We start from the raw sequence: 24,975 nt of genomic DNA on the forward strand, positions 1-24,975 counted from the left end.
TTTAGAATTCAAATTTAGGCAAAGCTCTGTATTTCTGTTATTGATCTACAGCTCCAAATATGATCAAGAGCTCCAAATTAATAAAGAGCTCAAATTAGAGTTTTCCAAAAAATGGAATGGGATGCTATAAAAGGTTGCAAGTTTTATTTTTTTAATAGGACAGAGTTACATTTATTCATTTTTTTAATTTATAAAAGTAATGCATGATAAATATAGAAATACAAAAGAAAAAGTCACAATTCCTCTATGACAACCATAACTATTAACACTTTGGATATGTTTTTCTTTCTCAAGGTTGAGGTGCTTTATCTGAGTCTCTGTTTAAAGCTATGGATGAGGAGTGGGGGAACTGGGGAGATAGTAGTCAAAGGGTACAGACTTGCAGTTAGAAGATGAGTGTTGGAGATCTAACGCACAGCATGGTGATTACAGTTAACAATACTGTATTGTATACTTCAAAGTTGCTAAGACTAGATCTTAAATATTCTCACCACAAAAAGGAATTGATAATCATGTAACATGATGGAGATGTTAGCTAATGCTACAGTGGTCAATCAACAGGTTGTACATCTTAAACTGACACAATATTATATGTCAGTTATATCACAATAAAAAAAGAGGCAAAAAAAAGAATCTGTAGTGAGATAAATCTAAAATGAGATTTATTTGAATAAAATACAACTGACAGTTGAAAGAAAAATAAAGATGTGGATACGCTTTTCTAATTTTTCTAATATCTTATTGACAAACAAATAAATGCACAGAGGTATTACAAATGCAAGTTTGGAACTGCCAGGAATGTTGTAGAAAAAATGTCCACATTCAGTGGAAAGCTGGACTAGATGTCTTTCAGGATCCTTTCAAGGCTAAGATTTTCAGATTCTTTTAGAGTATGCCAATCACTTTAATTATCATATTTCAAACAACAGATTCCATGTTGTAGTGTTGACTCAAGCGAAAAAAAGAAAGCAATATTAGAATAATTCCAAAAACAGTGAAAAAACATTTGACTTGAAATTTGCTATTTAAATTACACATCAAAGACAGAAACAAAAAATGCCAAAATAGAATTCTTATTAGATCATGGTGAGATTCTTCTCAAGCTGCAGAACAGTTTCCTTAAAGGCAGAATCCTCTGCCCAATTGGCTTTACTCCCCAAGATGAGGTTCTGTAATTAAAAAAAAAAAATTTTTTTTAATTAAAGTTAGTACTTTGAAAACTTTAACAAGATTCTTTTTTCTTTCTTTCTTTCTTAATTTTTTTTGCTGGGAAAGATTTGCCCTGAGCTAACATCTGTTGCCAATCTTCCTCTCTTTTTTTCTTTCCTCCCTAAAGCCCCAGTACATAGTTGTATATTCTAATTTTAAGTCCTTCTAGTTCTTCTGTGTGAGCTGCTACCGCAGCATGGCTATAGACAGACGAGTGGTGTGGTTCCATGACTGGGAACCAAACCCAGGCTGCTGAGGCAGAGTGTGCAGAACTTTAACCTCTAGGCCATCAGCGCTGGTTCACAGAAGAAGATTTTAGAAATCCTCTTTCACTGATCTTATCAAATATTCACTGAACTAGGTGTGAACATTTACTCTGTGATCATGAGAAAAAATAGTAATATGTTCTTGTATTCTCATTTCCACTTTCAGTAAGGCTTTAGCCTTGATTCCCTAATGCTAGGGAATATTTACAATGTTTACAGTTGTTTATGCTTCATCCGTTTCTGTGGATAGTTTTTACCTAATTAAGGATCCGCACAGTGGATCCTAAATTAAAGGAAAAAGATTGCAGCTGTGGTTCAGAGTTCATTTTGCACTTCCATGGTGTAAAACAATTTCAGCATATGTAATATGACCTATTTTAAAAAGAGGTAAAAGAAGAGCTTGGTTCTCAGCCCTTGCAAAGTTTCAAGACCCTGAAAAAGGTGAAGAAGGTTTTTGTGGTAGAAAATGGAGGAATAATTATGGTCATAATTACTGAAAATTCTGGTCATTATTCTTTGAAAAACTATGGCTCAATATTACTGAGTTACTAATTGAAATACTGTTAAAACAGATGTTAGAGTATAAGTATTATATTGTTATATATAAAAATATTAAAAACTTAGGCCTATATAAGGCATATTCTTTTTTTTTGGCAGTAGTTTTTTTTTTGAGTTCATAATAGTTTACATCATCGTGAAATTTCAGTTGTACATTATTTCTTGTCTGTCACCACATAAGTGCTCCCCTTCACCCCCTGTGCCCACTTCCCACCCCCCTTCCCCTGGTAACCACTGAGCTGTTTTATATAAGGCATATTCTCACTGTAAGTGAACAAAAGAGCTAGTTTATGTAACTCCAGTCATATTTACAAAGGCAGATAGAAGCAAGCATTCAAACATGAGTGATCTCCTAAGGGCTGATCTTCCTTTAGGAACAAAGAGAGCTCCTAAGTTGACCAAAGCTATGCTCTGTTTAACAAGGCAGTGAGTTCATTAAATAAAAATTAACACTAATTTAGAGGATCTGAATAAAAATTAAGAAATGCAGAATAATAGAAGTCTCAAAGCAGTAGGAAGGAACATGTGCCAAAGAAAATGTAAATGATTCTGTACTTATGATGCAATCCTCCACTTGAGGTTACCCCAGGGGATTTGGTTACTCCTAATCAAATCACCCACCCCTACTAAAAAGTAGGCATAAGACCTGGGGAAGAATTTCCTATGGTCAGATATAAGCCCTCTTATTCTACAAGGATATGCTTTACACATAACAGGCATTTGTTTTACATATAATAGGCAGTTTTAACTGTGTATCTTCAGAGTTGAAAACTGGTAATTTAAGTACTTCATCTCAACAGTTCCAGAGACAATTTATAATTCTAAATGTAATGAAAAAACTCCTGAATAAAGGAACACATAAAATTTAAAACTTGACATAGTAACTGCCAACATTTATTGAGAATTTACTTGGGCCAGACACTGTGCTAAACAGATTAATATGAATTATCTTCTTTAGTTTTCACAACCACTCCTTCTAAACAAGGAAACTGATGCTTAGAAAAGTTAATTTGTATATGGTCAGCAACTATTAAGTAGCAATCTAGACTCCCATCACTCTATGTATGTTTTCCCACCTCCGAACTTGGAGTTTAATGCTCTCAACCATTACACCGTTCTGCCACCACAGAGCTGCTAAAATCATTCCATGTAAATGCCTGAGGTTTAACCATAACAAAAAAATCAAAGCCTTAAATATTAAATATCCATGCATTCCAGATACTATCTGTAAACAGACCAATACTGAATTATTTTGTCAAGATCAAAGACTAACTGAAAGTAAGTCTGAAACTAATATAATCAATCATTTAAAAAAAGTTCTTTAGCTCCCTTCCTAATTTATGTAAATGTTACCTGGAACACATGTTGAATAACTGTAGTAATCTGTATCTCCATCTGTAGGTTTTGTTGTATGGTTTTTATCTTGTCTGAATTTTCCATACTGTCCAAATCATCTTTCTGTTTGTTCTTTTCAGTCTGTATTTCTAAAAGCTTACTTTCTGAAGCTTGTTTTAATTCTATGAGTAAAAATAAAACAATATACTATATATGACAAGTTCTACAAATAAGAATCTTGAAAATTTATGAAGCAGAAGAGTTCCTGGTTATTTCAGTCAAGAGAAAATTTTTAATAAGTAGCATTTTAGATTGCAGTTCCATTTTGATCTGAAAATGACTTCCCCAGTGCAAAATACCAATATTTTAATTTTATACTTAGTAATGCCCTCCGTGAAATGGTCAACGTGTGTATGTATGACAATGATAGCTGTCTACAAATGTCTGCAGTGGCATCATGTCAAAGAGGACTACTCTGGGTTGGCAAAAGAATAGGCAGGAGATATATGTAAGGAAATACTTTTTCCTCCTTTATTTATAAAAATGACATATCAGTAAGGTAAATTTTTAATGAAAAGTAAAAGTCCCTTCTCCAGGGATAAACATCATCAACTATTTTTTGTAATTCCCAAAATGTTCTAAGAATTAAACTGTTTAAAAACATAAATGGGTGTGTCTCAGGAGCTTGGTTCCTTGACACTGATGTATCAAAAGTAGGTTGGAAAGCAATGGAAAAAAATTAAATATCCAAAGGGTTATTTGATCAGATGACCAAAACTACTTGTGACCCTGAGATTACTTACAAATAGGAAAATCTGTATAATATTTAAAGTAACAAATCATGCCTCTATTATTAAATGAACAAAGCAGTATACAACACAGAATAAAATGATGCCAATTTTATTTTATAAGAAATAAGCATTTAAGACTGATCATCTTTTGATGGTAAAATAAAAAATTTAACTTTTCTATGATCCTTTTCTGTTTCCAAATTTTCTATAGAGAATGTGTACTACTTTTGAAATAAACATTTTAATAATTTCAATGCAAAAAGCCATTTCGTGTTCATTAAGTTAAAAAGCTGTAGAACCATATGTATCAATTGATCATTTAAAAATTATGTATATATAAATATGTTTACATGGCTGTGGAAAAAGGCCCAGAATGAGATATACCTAACTGTAGTCACACAGGAAGGAGGCATCACTTTCACATTATACTTTTCTGAATAATTTGATTTTCTCCCCCCACTGAGAATGTATGAAATTTGTGATTTAAAGTTCTAAAACAACAAAAATAAATCAAGCAAAATACATTTTATATACTACTTTTTAAACTGTCATGTCCAAAATTTAAGAAAATTTGAACTTTAAGAAATTTCTCAGTGACTGAGAGATTTGGCCTTATCAATCTCCATAGTGAGTGAAAATGTGTGTACCAAAAAAACAAACAAAATCTGTTCTACATACGCAATCTCTTCTTCCTAACATCAAGCAATTTTTCCTCCAAATCCCACGATTCCTGTTAATAGAAATAAAAAGATTAAGGCACATTACCTAAGAACAAATCTTTAATACCTAAGTCACTGAATTTTATCTATTAGTTCATATTTTTGAAAGCTCCAGTTTTCGATTCCTTTATTTCCACCAACAAAGATAGGACAGTAGCTTAAATTACAAGTAGATAATTAGCAACATTGGACAGAAATAATGGAGTTATGAAAAAGAGAGAGAAAACTTAAGGACAGTGAATTCTAACCATACCAGTCCCTTTGGGTAATCCTATTTAATCATAAAAAATACAGTTACCAGCAAGAAAGTGTTACTGAAAACATGAGAATGCATAAGCAGCCTAATGTGCAAAGTTACCTGCTGTGACTTCATTATTAATTTATTTAGCTTTAATACATGTTTCATGTGATCCATGAGCACACTGAAAAGGAACAAAAAATATGATTTGTTAACCTTAGTTAAAAAATAATAAATCTAATGAAGAAATCAACTAGTATATATTTACTTTCATTTAATTCACTGTATACTTCAATAGAAAGCCATCGCTTAACAACAGAAATCTGGAAAAGTTTGATATAAACTAAATTTCTGTTTAAAATTAAAGACGCATGTCCCTAGAAAAATTTTTGGTCACAGATGACAAAGAATATCAAATTTAAACATGTAGGAACATTTCTAAAAACCTCATATTTAGGGAGGAAAAACCCTAATAGCTTGCTTTTTTAAAAAATAGATTTTATTCTTTAGAGAAGTTTTAGGTTCACAGCGAAACTGAGTGGAAGGTAAGCCCACGTACCCTCTGCCCCTACACAGGCATATCCTCCCCGACTATCAACATCCCTCACCAGAGTAGCCCATTTATTACAAACGATGAACCTGCACTGACACATCATTATCACCCGAAGTCCATAGTTTGCATGAGGGGTCACTCTTGGTGTGACATGTATCCACCATACAGGACAGTTTCACTGGATAAGCTACTTTTTATCTTCATTTGTTCAACAAATATTTCCGAGTGCTTACTACATTCCAAGAACTGTGCCAGGCACCAGGAATGCAAACTAGACTAAAACACAATACCTGTTTTCAAAGAGGAAAGAATCTGGTGGGAGAGAATAAATCCACACCCATAGTGTGCTTTCATTACAACCAATAATCAAAATGAACCACTGTAACAGTTGTGTGCAGAGTAGAACAAGGGAAAGCCCTTGGATCTTAAAGGATGTGCAGTAATCACCTAGACCACCTAGATCAAGTAATCGGCTATGGCAGGAAGAAAAGGGTGTGAAACAAGACTGGACAAGAACAGTGGTTCTCATACTTCAAACTGCCACAAAGTTCCTTGGGAGGCTTATTAAATGTAGCTTGCCAGCTGTTCCCCCATTCCCCTAGCCACTCCCCGTCTTCAGAAATTCTGAGTCCGCAGATTTGGGATGGGACCAGCAATATGATCACTGGTATAATACTAATTATTCTGATAATCAGCCAGCACAAGAAATATTGTAGAATTTTATTGGGGAGCCTGAAAAAAAGGAATCTTTGCACAGACCTGGGAGAGCTGAACTCATTTCCTACTAGTTACAGCCGTACTTGGTTGTAAACTTTAAAACATGCTAAAGGCACTGCCTCGGCCTACTTGACCTTTCTATCATCTTTGGAAGTCAGTATGTTGAATCTGTCCTGTACTCCTTTAACTCAAGAATGTTTTAAGCTCTCCTTCTATGGGGGAGCAATAGTGCGAGAGCCTAAATTCAGATTTTAGGATTTATGTAATCCTGGGATTAAATGGAATATGGTAGAATGTGTATCAGTCTGGACTAAGATGCCCAGATAGGGGAAGTGCCCAGATCCATCTCGGCACTCTTCTGGTGCTAAAGGCAGGGGATTTTTTATCACAAGATTTTGAGAGCTTTGGGAGATAAGATCACAGGTAAGGCCCCTGAAGTCAGACACTTAGGAGCAGTTTATAGAGGACCCTGACTACCAAAGTCTTTATTTTATATTCCTTGGCAAATTGTTTTAATGTATACAAGCTCATTTCTGCCAACGAAAAATGAGGAGTATACTTCCTATCTCATTGGGTTGTTATTGTCTCATTAAATGAGATAGCACTGTTCCCATTTTACAGTAAATACTGAACAAAGTTAACTTTCAATACCTCCCTTCAAAATTTTCAGACTATCTGGATAAAACTTCCATTGCTTCTTAGGGTTGTAATCTGAATAAGATGTCAACACAACTAGAAAAGTTGTTGTAATGCTGAGGGCCCACAAAAATTCCATCACTTTTCTTATTTCTGAGATACACGTAGAAGGCAGTGACAATTAATTTAAGAAAAAAAATTTCACAAAACTAAAGTCATTATGTAGCTCTCCCTTCTTATTCCCATCTTTACCAAATCCAGAAAAAAAAAAGTACCTAGTCTTGGTGTCAGTTTTCTCCAGGTTTTTTTTCAGTGCAGTTGAAAGTTGCATCCTATGAGAGGAAAAATGCTTTCATTATAAAACAGGAATAACATTTGTGGTACATTGAAAAGAAAAATTTAAAAATGACAAGATTGATTTCTATTTATAACATAAAACATAAGTAGGCTTTAAAATCTACTTGTATGGGAAATACTTTGATAAACAAGTCACAGAAATATGAAATAACACAAAGATGGATGGGGCTGTTACATGTGGTTGTGTGTTACCAGGCTGCAGGGCCCAGTAGACCTGAAATCCAGACCAAGCTTTGCTCTCCAAGCTATCCACCTTGTTGCAGAGCCTGGAAGAAGTATTAAGCATTAAGGCACTACACAGATCAGCACCAGCCAGAAATGGAAAGAGGTCTGTAACTTTAAAATATGCCTGCATACACACAAGCTCCATAAATTACTTTTAAATTCAAATAGCTAATAAATAAGTAATAATAAAAAGGCAATCAACTCAGCAATATTAGAGTCATTTCTTCTCTTCTGTCACACACACAAAAATTTGATTCATTGAAAGGAGATATCTTAATAGCTCTCAAGTCATCTTAGTTAAAAAATATGTTGTATATAATGAGCCAGCATATGAGATGAGGAAAAGGAAAAAAAGTTCACTGCTAGAAGCAATTAAAGAAAGGGGTTTTAACTACTTTTCAATTAAATGTATGAAGAAAATCATCTGGTAAGGCCGGAGATACAAAGAAGTAATTTTAAGAGTCTTTCATTTAGTTGAGATTATTAATTCAGATCACAAGTCTATAAGAGACCATGTTTATCTTATTAACAGCTATATACCAGCACCTAGCACAAAGCTTAGGACATAGTAAGCACTCAAATATTTGTTGAATGAATTTTAAAATACAAATGCAAAACCTATAATTAAAAATATATTTAAACTCACTGACAATTCTTTAACTCGATCGACATTTAATGAAATAAATAAATCCAACTAATCCTTTCAAACACTGAATGGGATTTAACCTCACCCTCCTGTTGTCTTGACTGACAGTTCGTTATTGACTCTATCTTATGTAACTTCTTCAAATGAAGATATTAATGAATTATGTAGCTTTTCTCTCAGGGCTCAAAATTTGTGTGGCCATTATCTAATCATCATTTCACTTGATTAATTCATTTTGACTAATTAAAACATTCCCTCCACCTCTTGCTCTACTCATTTTACATTCAATACTTATACATAAAATGTAATAGTTACCTGTCTAATGCAAGCTTTTTCATTTCCACAGCAATTTTCACCTCTTCAATTTCAGCTTCCTGGTCTTCAATTTTACTATCAAAGAAGCATGAACAAAAGAATTTCGGCAATATCAGAAAAGTCACTATTGAAGTAAATGTATAAAGTAACCCTTGAAAAAAGTAAAATGCCTCTATCTAAGTAAAAATATTCTACAGCTGACCACACCAATGCATTTACAAATTTGATAAACGGGTGCCTCCTGAGATGCTTTTCTAAGTATCTTCTTAAGGGGGATGCCAAAAGTGGTAATGTGACCACTCACATGAGCACATTTAAGTCTACACCCCATGACAACAACTTCTCAGTAAATGCATGACAAATTACTTGAAAAAATAAAGGAAAGGAAAAAGGAAGACAATATTCTAAGACAGAAAATATTACTAAGTCTTAGTAAAAACCTCAAATAAAATTTAAAAGTACGACATACGCTTCAATTTGCTTTTCTTGCATCATTTGTTCTGGAGTTTTTTCTTCATCTACAAATAAATAATTTTTTGAAGTTAGTAACATTTTAGAATAGCACTGTCCAACAGAAATATAATGTAAGCCACAAATGCAAACCAAATACGTAATTTTCAATTTCTAGTTTCCACATTACAAAAGTAATGAGTGAAAATAATTTGAATATAGCTTATTTAACCCTATAGATCCAAAACATTATCATTTTAACATGTAATCAGTTTTAGATTACTAATAAAATACTTCACAATCTTTTCTTCCATGCATATTTTCTGTTTACAGCCTTTCTCAACGAGGACAAACCACATTTAAGTGTTCAACAATCATGTGGAGCTAGTGGCTACCAAATCGTACAGAACAGTTTTAGAATGACAGAAAATAAAAGGGATTAAAAATGAACAAGATCAATGTCAAAAAAATCAACTGTAAGTTTATATATTAGCAACAAACAATAAGAAATTAAAAATTTTAAATATCATGTACAATTGCATTCAAAAACAGGAAATATTCGTCAGCATCATGATGGGGTGAGCTGTCAGTTTTTGCCCCCACTAAAGAACAACCAAACGGACATTCATTAACCAACAGAGGATTCCCTACAAAGCACAGTAGGACGTCTGAGAGATCCACGCAGCCATATATCTGAAGGTAGGGGTACTAGATCTGGGGAAACAGTGGAAGGAGGTGAGCGGATCCCCTCCTGATCCCCAGCAGCAGCAATCTACATCACAGGTCCTCACACAGCAGCTGGTGTGTGACTGTAAGAGGAGGCAGGGAGCAGGCAGGCCTGCACATGAACACTTTTGCGTTCGGAGTGGCAACCTGGCGCATAGGACTGCTCCATACTGGCACAGAACAGCTACTGCATGGCTGTCCCACCAAGTGTAGCAGCCGAGGTGAACCACCCATGAGTGCAGAGTGGGCCTGTGTGTGCATGAAAGAAAGCGTCCCTCCCGCACACCTGCCTACCGCACCACCTTGGCTGGTCCCAGCAAGGCTGCGAATCCTAACCAGAGTGTCTGTGCATACATGTGAGACCCAGCAAGCAAATGAAGATGAACCCTATTGGCACAACTTCCAGCAGATGCAGCTGGTTCAGAAAACACAGATCCTGCCCCATTCTCAGTGGTGGCAGGTGGAATCTGCAACCTGATACTACCACTATGCGCTGGCAAAGGATCACTTCATTAAACACCATGAAGAACTACATTAACACTCCATAGCAGAAGGAAAATGACTAGTCTCCAAAAATCAATCCTGAAGTCACAGAAATTTACTAGCTAAATGACAGAGAATTCAAAACAGCTGTCACAAAGAAACTCAACAAGCTACAAGAAAATTCAGAAAGACATTTCAATGAACTCAGTAATAAAATTAATGAGCACAAGGAATTCTTCACAAAACAGATTGAAACTGTAAAAGAAAAACATTCTGGAGATGAAGAACACAATGAATGAGATAAAATAATCTAGAAAGCTTAAAAAATAGAGCTGACATTATGGAGGACAGAATGAGTAATTTAGAGGAAGAAATAGAGAAATGCTTCAGGTGGAGGGGGAAAAAGAACAAAGACCAAAAAAATTAAGAAAGTTTTCGAGAAATATCTGACTCAATTAGGAAAAGCAACATAAGGATTATAGGTATTCCAGAGGGAGAAAGGAGCAGAGATTATTATTCAAAGAAATAATAGCTGAGAAGTTCCCAAACCTGGGAAAAGAAATGGAGTCACAAGTGTATGAAGCCTATAGAACTCCTAATTACATCAATGCTAAAAGACCTTCTCCAAGGCATATACCATTAGAACTGGCAAAAGTCAACGACAGAAAAAATATTAAGGACAGCAAGGCAGAAAAAAATAACCTAGAAAGGAACCCCTATCAGGCTTTCAGCAGATTTCTCAGTCGAAACCCAAAAGATAGGAGAGATTGGAATGATATATTCACAACTCTGAAAGACAAAACTTTTCAAGTTTATTGGAAGTATTTTTCCAAACTGCTAAGAATACTCTATCTAGCAAAACTATTATTCTTTTTTTTGAGGAAGATTAGCCCTGAGCTCACATCTGCTGCTAATCCTCCTCTTTTTGCTGAGGAAGACTGGCCCTGAGCTAACATCCATGCCCATCTTCCTCTACTTTATATGTGGGACACCTACCACAGCATGATTTGCCAAACGGTTCCATGTCCACACCTGGGATCCGAACTGGTGAACCCTGGGCTGCCAAAGCAGAACATGTGCACTTAACCACTGTGCCACTGGGCCGGCCCCTAGCAAAACTATTCTGAAGATACAATGGAGAAATAAAAACTTTCCCAGATAATCAAACGCTTAGGGAGTTCATTGCCACTAGACCTCCCTTACAAGAAATGATCAAGAATGCCCTCATACCTGAAACAAAAGGCAAAGGATTACAAAGCCTTGAGCAAGGAGATACAAAGATAGACAAAATGAGAAAATTGCAGCTCTCCATTGGAGTAAGTCAGCAAACAATTAATTATCTCATAAAAGATAAAGGGAAAGCATCAAAAATAACTCTAAACACTCCATTTTAATCACAAACTCCCAACACAAAACAGAACATTTGTGACAACAATAACTTAGATGGGGAAGTAGAGAGGGATGGAACCTGTTTAGGCTAACAAAGATAAGATGCTATCAGAAAATGCACTATCTGATTTACGAGATCTTTTATACAAACCTCATGGTAACCAGTAAACAAAAAATCAGAGCAGAGACACAAATCATAACTAAAGAGAAAACTGAGAAAATCATCACGGAAAACCATCATACTGAAATGGCAGTCCAAAATACAAAGGAAGAGAAACAAGGGAAATAGAGAACAACTGGAAAACAACAGATAAAATGGTAGTATTAAACCCTCATATATCAATAATCACTCTAAGTGTAAATTGACTGAATTCTACAATCACAGACACAGAATGGCTCAATGGATTAAAAGACAAGATCCAACAATATGCTGCCTCCAGGAAACATCTCAGCTCTAAAGACAAACATAGGCTCAGAGTGAAAGGATGGAAGACAATAATTCAAGTAAATGGCAAGCAAAAGAAAGCAGGTATTACCATACTTATATCAGACAAAGCAGATCTCAAGATAAAAAAGGCAATGAGAGACAAAGGGGGCACTATATAATGATAAAAGGGACATTCCACCAGGAGGACATAACAGTTATGAATATATATGCACCTAACACAAGAGCACTGAAGTATATAAAGCAACTATTAACAGACCTAGAGGGAGAAATTAACAGCAACACAATAGGAATAGGGGACCTAAACACCCCACTTACATCAATGCATAGATCATCCATACAGAAAGGAAACAAAGCAGTAGTGGACTTAAATGAAAAACTAAACCAGGTGGAGTTAATAGACACATATAGAACATTCCATCCCAAAACAGCCAAACACACATTATTCACAAGTGCACATGGAAGATTCTCAAAGACAGCCCATACGTTGGGAAACAAGGCAAGCTTCAATAAATTTAAGAAGACTTAAATGATATCAAGCATCTTTTCTGACCACAATGATATGAAACTAGAAGTCAACTACAAGAAAAAAGCTGGGAAAGTCACAAATATGTGAAGACTAAACAACATGCTGCAGAACAACCATTGGATCAATGAAGAAATCAAAAAATACCTGGAGACAAATGAAAATACATCATAACAACTCTTATGGGATGCAGCAAAAGCAGTTCTAAGAGGAAAATTCATAGCAATATAGGCCCACCTAGACAAAAAAGAAAAATCTCAAATAAGTAATCTTTTTCTTTTTTTGAGGAAGATTAGCCCTGAGCTAACTGCTGCCAATCTTCCTCTTTTTTGCTGAAGAAAACTGGCCCTGAGCTAACATCCATGCCCATCTTCCTCTACTTTATATGTGGGACGCCTACCAAAGCATGGCGTGCCAAGCAGTGCCATGTCGGCACCCGGGATCCCAACTGGTGAACCTCGGGTGGCCAAAGCGGAACGTGTGCACTTAACTGCTGCACCACTGCGCCAGCCCCTCAAGTAAGTAATCTTAAACTACACCTAACAGAACTAGAAAAAAAAGAACAAAGCCGTAAGTCAGCAGAAGGAGGAAATAATAAAAATTAGAGCAAAAATAAATGAAATAGAGACCAAAAAACATTAGAATGGATTAATGAAACTAAGAGATGGTTCTTTGAGAAGATAAACAAAATTGACAGACTAAGGAAAAAAGAGAGAAGGCTCAAATAAATAAAATTAGAAATGAAAGAGGAGGGGCCGGCCCCGTGGCCAAGTGGTTAAGTTTGTGTGCTCTGCTTCAGTGGCCCAGGGTTTTGCTGGTTCAGATCCTGGGGATGGACATGGCAACCACTCATCAAGCCATGCTGAGGTGGCATCTCATATAGCACAGCCAGAAGAACCTACAACTAGAATATACAACTATGTACTGGGGGGCTTTGGAGAGAAGAAGATTGGCAAAAGATGTTAGCTCAGGTGCAAATCTTTAAAAAAAAAGAAATGAAAGAAGAGAAATTACAATGGATATCACAGAAATACAAAGGATTATAAGAGAAGACTATGAAAGACTATATGGCAACAAATCAGATAAACTAGAAGAAATGGATAAATTCTTACACTCATATGACCTCCCAAAATGAACCAAGATGATATAGAGAAACTGAACAGACAAATAACAAGAGATTGAAACAGTAATCACAAGCCTCCCAAGAAACAAAAGTCCAGGACCACATGGCTTCTCTGGAGAATTCCAACAAACATTCAAAGACTTCATCTCTCTCCTTCTCAGACTATTCCAAAAAATTAAAGAGGATAGCACGCTTCCTAACCCATTCTATGAGGCCAACATCACCCTGATACCAAAACCAGACAAGGACTACAAAAAGGAGGGAAATTTCAGGCCAATATCACTGATGAACATAAATGCAAAAATTCCGAACAAAATATTGGCAAACTGAATACAGCAATACATTAAAAGGATCATACACCATGATCAAGTGGCATTCATCCCAGGGATGCAGGGATGGCTCAACATCCACAAATCAATCAATGTGATACACCATATTAACAAAATGAGGAATAAAAATCACATGATCATCTCAAAAGATGCAGAGAAAGCATCTGACAAGATGCAACATCTGTTTATGATTAAAAAGAAACTCTCAATAAAATGGGTATAGAAGGGCAACGTAATAAAGGCCATCTATGAGAAACCCACAGACAACATCATACTCACTAGTGAAGAACTGAAAGCCATCCCTCTGAGAACAGGAACAAGACAAGGGTGCCCACTCTCACCACTCCTATTCAACACAGTACTGGAAGTTTTGGCCAGAGCAATTAGGCAAGAAAAAGAAATAAAAGGTATCCAAATTGGAAAGGAATAAGTGAAACTCTCACTGTTTGTGGATGACATGATCTTATGTATAGAAAACCTAAAGAATCCACCAGAAAACTATTAGAAATAATCAACAACTACCAGCAAATTTACAGGGTACAAAATCAACTCACAAAAATCAGTTGCATTGCTATACACTAATAACAAACTAGCAGAAAGAGAACTCAAGATACAATCCTATGTACAAAAGCACAAAAAGAATAAACTACCTCAGAGTAAATTTAACCAAGGAGGTGAAAGACTTATACAATGAAAACTATAAGACATTATGGAAAGAAATCAATGATGACAGAAAGAAATGGGAAGCTATGCACATGGATTGGAAGAATAAACAATTAAAATGTCCATATTACCTAAAGCAATCTACAGATTCAGTGCAGTCCCATTCAGAATCCCAATGTCATTCTACACAGAAATAGATCAAAGAATCCCAAATTTATATGGAACAACAGATGACCTCAAATAGCTAAAGCACTACAGAGAAAAAAAAGCAAAGCTGGACACATCACAATCCATGACTTCAAAATATAATACAGAGCTATAGTAATCAAAACAGTACAGTACTGGCACAAAAACAGACATACAGATCAATCCAACAGAACTGAAAGCCCAGAAATAAAACCACACATCTATGGAGAGCTAATCTTGGACAAAGGAGCTAAGGACATATAATGGAGAAAGGAGAGTCTCTTCAATAGATGGCGTTGGGAAAACTGGACAACCACACGCAAAATAATGAAAGTAGACCATTATCTTACACCATACACAAAAATTAAACCAAAATGGATCAAAGACTCGAACGTAAGACCTGAAACCATAACACTCCTAGAAGAAAATATAGGCAGTACACTTTTTGACATCATCCATAGCAGCATCTTTTCAAATATCATGTCTACTCAGGCATGGGAAACAAAAGAAAAAAACAGATGGGACTACATCACACTAAAGAGCTTCTGCAAGGCAAAGGAAACCAGGAACAAAACAAAAAGACAACACACCACCTGGGAGAAAATATTTACAAATCTTATGTCCAATAAAGGGTTAATTTCCAAAATACATGAAGAACTCATACAACTCAACAACCAAAAAACAAACTGATCAAAAAATGTGCAGAGGATATGAACATTTTTCCAAGGAAGATATACAGATGGCCAATAGGCAAATGAAAAGATGTTCAACACCACTAAGTATTAGGTAAATGCAAATCAAAACTACTATGAGATATCACTGTACACCTCTTAAAATGGCTATAATTACCAAGGTAAAAAACAACAAATGTTGGAGAGCATGTGGAGAAAAGGGAACCCTCATACACTACTGGTGGGACTGCATACTTGTGCAGCCACTATGGAAAACAGTGTGGAGATTTCTCAAAAAGTAAAAAATAGAAATACCATATGATCCAGCTATCCCACTACTGGGTATTTATCCAAAGAACCTGAAATCAACAATTCAAAGAGACTTATGCACCCCTATGATCATTGCAACATTATTCACGATAGCCAAGATGGGGAAGCAACCCAAATCCCATCAACTGATGAATGGGGAAAGATGTAGTATATATACACAATGGAATACTACTCAGCCATAAAAAAGACAAAACCATCCTATTTGCAAAAACATGGATGGACCTTAAGGGTATTATGTTAAGTGAAATAAGTCAGACAGAGAAAGACAAACACTGTATGATTTCATTCATATGTGGAAGATAAACACATAAAGAGAACAGTTTAGTGGTTACCAAAGGGGAAGGGGGTTGGGATGAGTAAAAGGGGTAAAGGGGCACATATATATGGTGATGGATAAAAATTAGACGATTGGTGGTGAGCACAATGCAGTCTAAAGAGGCTACAACCTAACTTTTTGTGGCTTGCTTTAAATCTGTCCTTTCCTTTAGTTGTAGAAATTCTATAGTGTGGACTGTTAAATCTACTAAAGTTTTCAGATGTCACAATTCCTTAAAAATACAATAATCTATACAAGGAAAACAAGAAACATAAGAGAAGGATGACTCTTTCTTCTCACTTGGATTTTAGCTTTAATGTCTTCTCAAAGAAGCCATCTCTGATTACTTTATCTAAAGCAGCCCCACCCCTTATCATACCATTATCTCCTGCATCACATTTACCACATTTCATACTTATCTTGCATGTTTCTTTGCTTACCTATTTTGCTACACAGAATTTAAGCTCCAAGAGGGCAAAGTCTGTCTTGTGCAAGACCATATCTCCATGCCTAGCATGGTGGCAGGGACATATCACTTAAAAATGAGTTGAATGAAGGCAGGAATACCTATGGAGATAATTCCTCAATGGTCCAAATTTTGAATTGCTTTTCCCCTATACCTCGTCCTCTAAGAAGATAGATTATCCTTTTTTATTAGGAGGGTTCTCATGCCAGGAAAAGCACTGGCCACGTCCTACCTCTCATCTCTGAGGTAGAGCTCATCTCATGGGCTTTGGAAACAAGGAGACCATTAGCTCCTCCAGGGAAAGGACAGTGACCTACTGGTCATCCTTGAGCTAAGCATTATTGATATAGTAGAAGGGTCATGGCTTTGCAGGCAAGAAGGCCTGATTCATATCCCAGATCCATAATTTACTAGTTATAGTAAGCAGGAAAGAGGCTAGGGGACCCATTTTATTCATTTACTTATTTTTTTTGCATAAAATTACTTTAGAAACCCAGAACATTGTATGGAAAACACACCAGAACTGTCTTCAGATCTATGACCTTAAAAAAGAGCTTGAGCAGAGTCCAAAAGTTACCTAAATTCAAACACGGATTCAGGTGAAATGATGAAGACATCTATGATGTCCCTTGGTTTTTCCACAACTCTTGTATTATTTGCTTTTATTCTTTAAGCTACAGAGAAAGAAAGATTCAGCAACATCTATCCTTGTGACCCAAGGGCTTATCAATCAGGTGGCAATAAGTGGTTATTACTTTAAGAAGGCTAAACCCATCATTTCACTACTCTCTTGGTCCCTGAGACTTTTGAATTAATAATTTTAAAAGATAAATTTAAATTTTTTGTGTGTTTAAAACAGAAAATTGTCACTCATATCTTTAAGCTGATCTCCCTTCTGCCTCTCGTTCCTATAATCCAGTGTTCCTCAAAGCATAGGTCTCAGATTACTTGCTTAACAATCATCTGATCCACTAATTTAATCTTCAAGTTCTTAATAGTAGCAGGATCTATGATTCCTTCAGCCCACAGGGATTTCCCAATTCTCTGATCAACAGAACTTAACTGTCTTGCATTGTTAGTTGTCTTATGAATATTTCCTGAATCCCTAACTAGTTCCTAAGAGCTGGGGCAAGACTGCTTTTTGCCTTCTTATATGGTATAGTACTTTTATGCTGCCCCTCCCATTCCCTAAATAAATAATTTTTTGGAAAGTTGATTTTATTTTCCCTAGTGTACTGTACACCATCAAACTCACAAAACCTTATGTGAAAATGAAAATACTTACTTGCATCAATCATTGATTTATATTCCAAGAGTTGTTGTTTCGTCTGTGCTCTCAGCCTAAAAACAGATAAGGAAAAGAGAAAGTCCTACACTTACTGTGGTTTTACTCATTACTGTATGATAAACCAACTCATCTTTTTCTGAAGCTGATGTAACAAAATGAGTATAAGTAAATCAGCATTAAAGTCTTTCAGTTTGGCCTCATTTTATTTAAAATGGACATAAAGAACTGTAAGGCCTCAGAGGAAGACACAATGGAATACAGCAGGAAAACAGCATTTGTGAAGGAGAGTTAAAAATTTGATTTTTGAATTTATTCTTAATGGGCCACACTGAAAAGGGGCCTAATGAGAGCTGCTACACAAAGAAGAAATAAAATGGTAAATTACCAACAGACTGTAACAATGTCAGGAGATACAGAAAAATAACAAAGATACTAATCCTTGGATAGACAGGTAATCTATATAGTTTCTTAGTTGTCCTATGATTCTACTTACCTCAGAATCATAAATAAAATAAGTAGGAAAGCTATGGGTAAAATGGTAATTAGTTATTAAGTTGTATTTACAACATGTTTCACATTTAGGTGGTAGTTTCATAATTCAGAAACTGGCCGCTTTGTGACTTTGAGAACTGTTTAAGCAGCTAAGAAACATTAGACAAATTTCTAAAGCTCCATGGCATAAGTTCCTTATGTTTTGAAATTCCAAATGAAAAGAGCAATTTCTGGGGCCAGCCCACGGCCAAGTGGTTAAGTTCACGTGCTCTGCTTCCAGGGCAAAGAGTTTCACCACTTTGGATTCTGGGGATAGACACAGCACCACTCATCAAGCCCTGCTGAGGCGGCTTCCCACACAGCACAACCGGAAGGACCTAGAACTACAATATACAACTATGTACTGGGGGCTTCGGAGAGAAAAAGAAGAAAAAAAAAGACTGGCAACAAATGTTAGCTCAGGTGCCAATCAAAAAGAAAAAGAAAAGAGCAATTTCTTAGGCTGGCATTTTATAAGACACACTGAAAGAATAGTTTCTTGTTAACTGAGATTAAAAAGGAGATCTTATACGTTTAATATTTTAGTATTTTATACTGTAAGGAGGGAATTTTTAAAGTGAAGTTATGAGGTTTATTATTAGCCAAGGCCTTTCAAAGCAGTGGTAAAGCTAAATAAAATAGTTAGAATGCTTATCAAAAAAAGAAAAAAATCCCCTTATTATGATTTAGAACAGGTCTGCAAATTTTTTCTGTAAAAGACCAGAAAATAAATATTTTAGGCTTTGAGAGTCATAGGGTCTCTGTTGTAACTACTCAACTCGGTCCTTGCAGTAGTTGCGTTCCAATAACACTTTACTTAAGGGCACTGAAATTTGAATCTCATATAATTTTCAACTGTTATTAAATATTCCTTTTGTGATTTTTTTCCCCCAACTATTTAAAAACATAAAAAGTATTCTTAGCTTGAGGGGCCACACAGAAACAGGCAGGCAGTAGGGTCGATTTGGCACGGGCTTTAGTTGCCCACTGGTTTAAACGATTGATCTTCCTTCTTATCAAATCTTCCCCCAGCAACTGCTGAGCGGAAAAGTATAAACATCGCCCTCTCGGTGGAAAATGTTAACAAAGCTTCTGGACTGGAAAGGGTCGTTAAGTATAAAAGAAAGGGGCGCGGCAACCTCTCCCCGGAGACTCAGGGCTCGGATGCACGCCACAAACCGCTTGCAAAGTGGGGGCCCAGGGCATGAGGGGGTAAGAAAAGGAGGGGGGATTTACCGCTCCCTGGGCCCCGAGGGCCCTATGCTAAACGTTTGTCCCAGGGCATCTCATTTAACCCCGAAAGCAACTCTGCTGGGGGGGGGGGGGGGTGTCATTTTTCTCCACCAAGATGAAGAAAGGGGCTTAAAATGCTCAAGTGAATGATGCAGTCACACAGCCACTAAGCGACTGACACTGAATTTGAACCCTGGACACTCTCCGCAAAGGGCGGAGCTCTTGCCACGACGCCCACTTGGCTCCGGCCTAGCGGCCAGAGGTAACAACCTGAGCAACAGGCTCACGCGGTCCTCGGGACGAGCGGCCTGGGCGCCGGCGACTTGCGGCGGCCCGCCTTCCCCGCCTTCCTCTCCGGAGGACGCGGGTTCGGCGGCGGCGGGGTCCTCGGATTGCTTCTCCATACTGGCTCGGCCGAAGAGCCACCGCGGAGGACCAGCCAACGCCGCCTCAGAACCGGACCCGTTTCCCGCCTCTAAATTGATACCCGGAGGGGCGGGGGAGCCGTGGCAGCGCGCCCCACCCCTTCCGCCCCACGGCCCCACCCTTTCCGCCTCGTCTTCCGGTTGCGGTGGGTCCTGCTGTCCGTTCTTTTCTCCCAGCTGAAGTCATTGCAGACCGCTAGTAGAAAGTCCTAAAGGGGCTGGCTTGGTGGCTTTGTGGTTAAGTTTGCGCGCCCTGACTTGGCGCCCGGGGTTCCCGGGTTTAGATCGCAGGCGTCAGATCCCGGCAGGGACATACAAACTGCTCACCAAACCACGCTGTGGTGGCGTCCCATAGGCAAAACAGAGGAAGATTGGCACAGTTGTTAGCTCAGGGACGATCTTCCTCACTCTCACACACACAGGTCAGAGAACTTTGTCAGCTCTGTCGAGTGCTGTGTTACAACCGGTTGGGACGGCGGCAGCTGGGAGGGAGCCCCCCCCCCCCCCCCCCCCCGGCATAAATGGTCATTCAGCCTTGGCGCTGCGACAGGGGAGCTCGGAGACCGCGGCTTTTTGACCCGTCTTGGCAGTCCCCCTTCCATCCGTGGCCTTGGAAAATGAGTGTGAAAGAGAAACATTGGAGGGTTAAGCAGACTTTTGATCTGAGCTCGTAATGTCCAGACCCCTCGTTTGGCAGAGAAATGAGTGGGCTAAGTTCAGAGAATCTCACGGTCCCCTACGAGGCAGTGCAGACACTTGAACCCCAACCTTCCAGCATGAAGTTTAGCCGTCAGAAGATTCGCAGTCAACAGAGTAGGGTGCCTCCACGTGTCAGCTTGTTGATCCCACAGATTACAGTTGAGGTTTCTTTGCTAGACAGTGCAGTGAGCGGGTAATGGAGAAAATGCAGGACGTACAAATGCACGAGTGATTTGTACTTTTTCATTAGGTGGTGTAAGGAACACTCTGTCCTTGAGGCACAAGCACAGCAGCTCCAACCTCTTTGAACAAGTGAGCCAAGCATTCCCTTCTATAGCTAGTTTCCCCTGAGTTGTACTTTTTTGTTGTTTTTGAGGAAGATTAGCCCTGGGCTAACATCTGCTGCCAATCCTCCTTTTTGCTGAGGAAGACTGACCCTGAGCTAGCATCCGTGCCCATCGTCCTCTATTTTATATGTGGGATGCCCATCATTGCATGGCTTGCCAAGTGGTGCCATGTCCACACCCCGGTTCCGGGCCAGTGGACCCCAGGCGCAGAAGCAGAATGTGCACACTTAACCACTGTGCCATCGGGCTGGCCCCTCGTTGAGTTGTACTTGATCACACATTGCTCCCCTTTCTCCCTCTCCATCATCAAAGTAAAATAGCTCCTGGTAAAACTTAGATTCAAAAGGCATGGATGGTAAGACATAAAAGAAGATGTTAGGTTCACCTCTGCTACTTCAAACTCCTGGAAGAACATTGTTTCATTTTCTGTTTTACACAAAAGTGGTCCTATTGTTTTTTTCACTTTACCATTTTATCTGAGAAGTCTTCTAATATCTCACATCAATCTCATCCTTTTAAGCAGTTGCCTATCAGGTGTCCACTGGCGAAATTTGGGGCGTAGACTGTGCAGTAGTTGTCCAATCTGAGCATGCATCAGAATCATGGGGAGGGCTGGTTAAAACAGACTGCTAGGTGCCTCTCCAGATCACTGATGCCGACTTGCATTTCTAACAAGTTCCCAGGTGATGATGTTGCGGTTGGGGATGACGCTTTGAGAGCCACTACACTAATGGATCATAATAATGAATTAAACAAAAAAAAATTGAGTAAAAAAGGGGCAGGTGTGGGTGGGGAGCTATTCTTTAGAGAATGTCCAAATAACATAGAAAGGGATGATAACTACCAGTGAGATAAATAATTCAAAGCCAAGGATCAGTAATGGATGCTAAAACTCAAAAGAGCACCTTTACAGCAGAGCTGTATTGGTAGTTACCACCTTAACCAGGTTATCAAACTTGGTATCGCCGGTAGTGTAACAATCTGATATGTGACTCTAATATGATGCATAAGTTGTACAAATCACCTATATTCTTGCCAAAATGCATAACCTGAACTTAACTATGAAGAAACAAACAAGAAATCTAGAATGAGGGACATTCACAAGACAAATGGCCTGGACAATTCATGTCCGTGCCTTGAAAAACAAAAAGCAAGGAAACTATTCTGTATGGAAAAACAAATAAACTTGATTGGATCCTGAATTGGGAAAAAAGTTTGTAAGTCATTTTTGGAACCATTGAGGAAATTTGAATATGTGCTACATATTATTACATGTGGACTTGTTAATTTTCTTAGCGTGATAAAAAGATTGGGGTTATTTAGGAAGATGACCTTAATTCTTAGGAGCTGCATTTTAAGATGACATTATCTTGACCCCTGAAATTTACTTTCAAATAGCTCTGGAAAAAAAAACCGGAATACATATACATGTGCTCACATGTGTGTATATATAATCCCCCTACACACTGTCTCTCTCCACCTGTAGTTTGTTTGCCTACATAAATCACTAGAACTTTGTCCCCTATCAGGAAATACAATCCTTTCTCATGTCCATGAAATACTAAAAGTCACTTACTTTATCCACAGAGAAAACATTAACAATTTCAAAAAGGCTTTGTACATATCTCCAATGAAATTAAGAATCACCAACATTAAGATGTCTGACAAAAAAATTAAAAACAGAACTGTCTACTTAGAAAATTAGTTAAATAATCTTCAGATCAAAAAGGACCACAAAAGAAATTGTAACTTAACCAGAAATTGAACAAAAGGAATACTTCAGAAACAAGCTATCTCATGGGGCTGGCCCAGTGGCCAAGTGGTTAAATTCCTGCACTCCACTTCAGCGGCCCAGGGTTTTGCTGGTTCGGATTCTGGGCGTGGACATGACACCACTCATCAGGCCACGCTGAGGCGGCATCCTACATGCCACAACTAGAAGGACCCACAACTAAAAATATGCAGCTATGTACTGGGGGACTTTGGGGAGAAAAAGGAAAAATAAAATCTTGAAAAAAGAAACAAGCTATCTCAGAAGAAAAGGTATAAAGGCTTTTATCACTAAAATACATTAAGTATTTAACTTAAACTAGAAAATAACCGAAAGAAAAAATAGATGGTGAGAATTAACATAAAAGCTAAAATGACAAAATAAAGGTAGTAGAAATGATAACACCAAAACTGGTTCTTCCAAAACACCAATAAAAGAGCCCCCTGGCCAAGCCTAATTAGAAAACAAAAGTATTCAGTATCAGGAATGAGAAAGAAGATATAACTATAATACAGAAGAGATTAATTATATATATCATGCACCTCTACAGCTATAATTTTTAAAATGTAGAATAAGGGTAGAATGCCCAGTGCCGCAGCGGTTAAGTTCTCATGTTCTGCTTCAGCGGCCTGGGGTTCGCCGGTTCAGATCCCAGGTGCGGACATGACACCACTTGGCAAGCCATGCTCTGGTAGGAGTCCCACATATAAAACAGAGGAAGATGGGCACGGATGTTAGGTCAGGGCCAGTCTTCCTCAGCAAAAAGAGGAGGATTGGCAGCAGATGTTAGCTCAGGGCTAATCTTCCTCCCCGCCCCCCAAAAAAAAGTAGAATGGGTGATTTTCTGTTAACAGTGAGAGGAAAATCCCTAAAAGACCATGGAAAACTACCATTTTAAGCAGCTCCAGGCCAAATGACTTAACACTTTAATTTAGCTAGTTTTAAATCAAAAAGTAAGGATTTCAAATTATAAGACTTGAAAATGAAAACCTCTTTAATCCACTTTAAAGCTGGTAGAATAAGACAGAAAAACAGTAGCAACAACAAAAACCAAGCCAGTTTCCCAAATGAGATGCAAAATTTCTAAATGAAATATTAGCAGATCAAATCTATATACCACGAGCAGGAATTCATTCCATTTTAGGAAACCTCTAATGTAGAACATTACAGCAAAGAGAAAAACCCTAATGACATAAGCTAAAAAAGTAAATGCAATTCCACAGCTTGCCTATTAACTCTAAACAGGAAGAGAAAAATATCTAAAATATAAAGCCCACTTAAAGACTAACAGCAAAAATATTAAATGGTAAAAGTAAAGAGATGTCCAATCCAGGAACAAGACAGGTATCTACTGATCATCAATGATTATTTTGGAGATTCTAATAAATACCATGAACATTGAAAAAAATAACATTTTTGGACTTAAGGCCTAGAAAACTCCAAAAAAAACAAATCAAGTAAGAAAACTGATGTGAACTGGATAAGAAAAATACAATTAGGAAATAGATCCTATGCACAAGTGACAAGAAACCATAAACCTGGTAATAAACTTGACAAGAAAAGTCCAGCAATTATATAATTAAATTCTACCTTTGTATTGAAGGGCATGCGGCAAGCCCTGGAGAAAAATGTTTCTGGATGGGACAATAAGGTCAGTCCATCTTGAACTAGTAGACAATGTACTATATATATATATATATATATATATATACACACACACATATATACAGACACACACATATATAATGCAAAGTCAAAATCTCAAAGGAGCTTATCACTAACTGGACATAACTTTTTTCTTTTTAAAGATTTTATTTTTCCTTTTTCTCCCCAAAGCCCCCTGGTACATAGTTGTATATTGTCAGTTGTAGGTCCTTCCAGTTGTGGCATGTGGCCTGATGAGTGGTGCCATGTCCGCACCCGGGATCCGAACCAGCGAAACCCTGGGCTGCCAAAGTGGAGCGTGCGAACTTAACCACTCGGCTACGGTGCCAGCACTTGGACATAACTTTA

At 37.6% G+C, this 24,975-nt stretch overlaps 1 protein-coding gene across 1 annotated transcript; it reads right to left on the minus strand.

Moving 5' to 3' along the window:
• Nucleotides 1–661: 661 nt before the first annotated feature.
• Nucleotides 662–20,218, minus strand: CENPH (centromere protein H). Its single transcript, XM_046672244.1, has 9 exons — nt 19,991–20,218; nt 17,954–18,009; nt 9,035–9,083; nt 8,566–8,640; nt 7,298–7,354; nt 5,237–5,300; nt 4,838–4,889; nt 3,387–3,550; nt 662–1,169 (listed from the first exon to the last, which is right to left on the minus strand). The coding sequence occupies exons 1-9, from the start codon at nt 20,122–20,124 to the stop codon at nt 1,077–1,079; spliced, it is 744 nt and encodes a 247-aa protein (XP_046528200.1). The 5' UTR covers nt 20,125–20,218; the 3' UTR covers nt 662–1,076.
• Between the last annotated feature and the right edge of the window lie 4,757 nt (nt 20,219–24,975).

This window comes from Equus quagga, chromosome 9 (genome assembly GCF_021613505.1).
Source record: "Equus quagga isolate Etosha38 chromosome 9, UCLA_HA_Equagga_1.0, whole genome shotgun sequence".
Classification (NCBI taxonomy): Eukaryota; Metazoa; Chordata; class Mammalia; order Perissodactyla; family Equidae; genus Equus; species Equus quagga.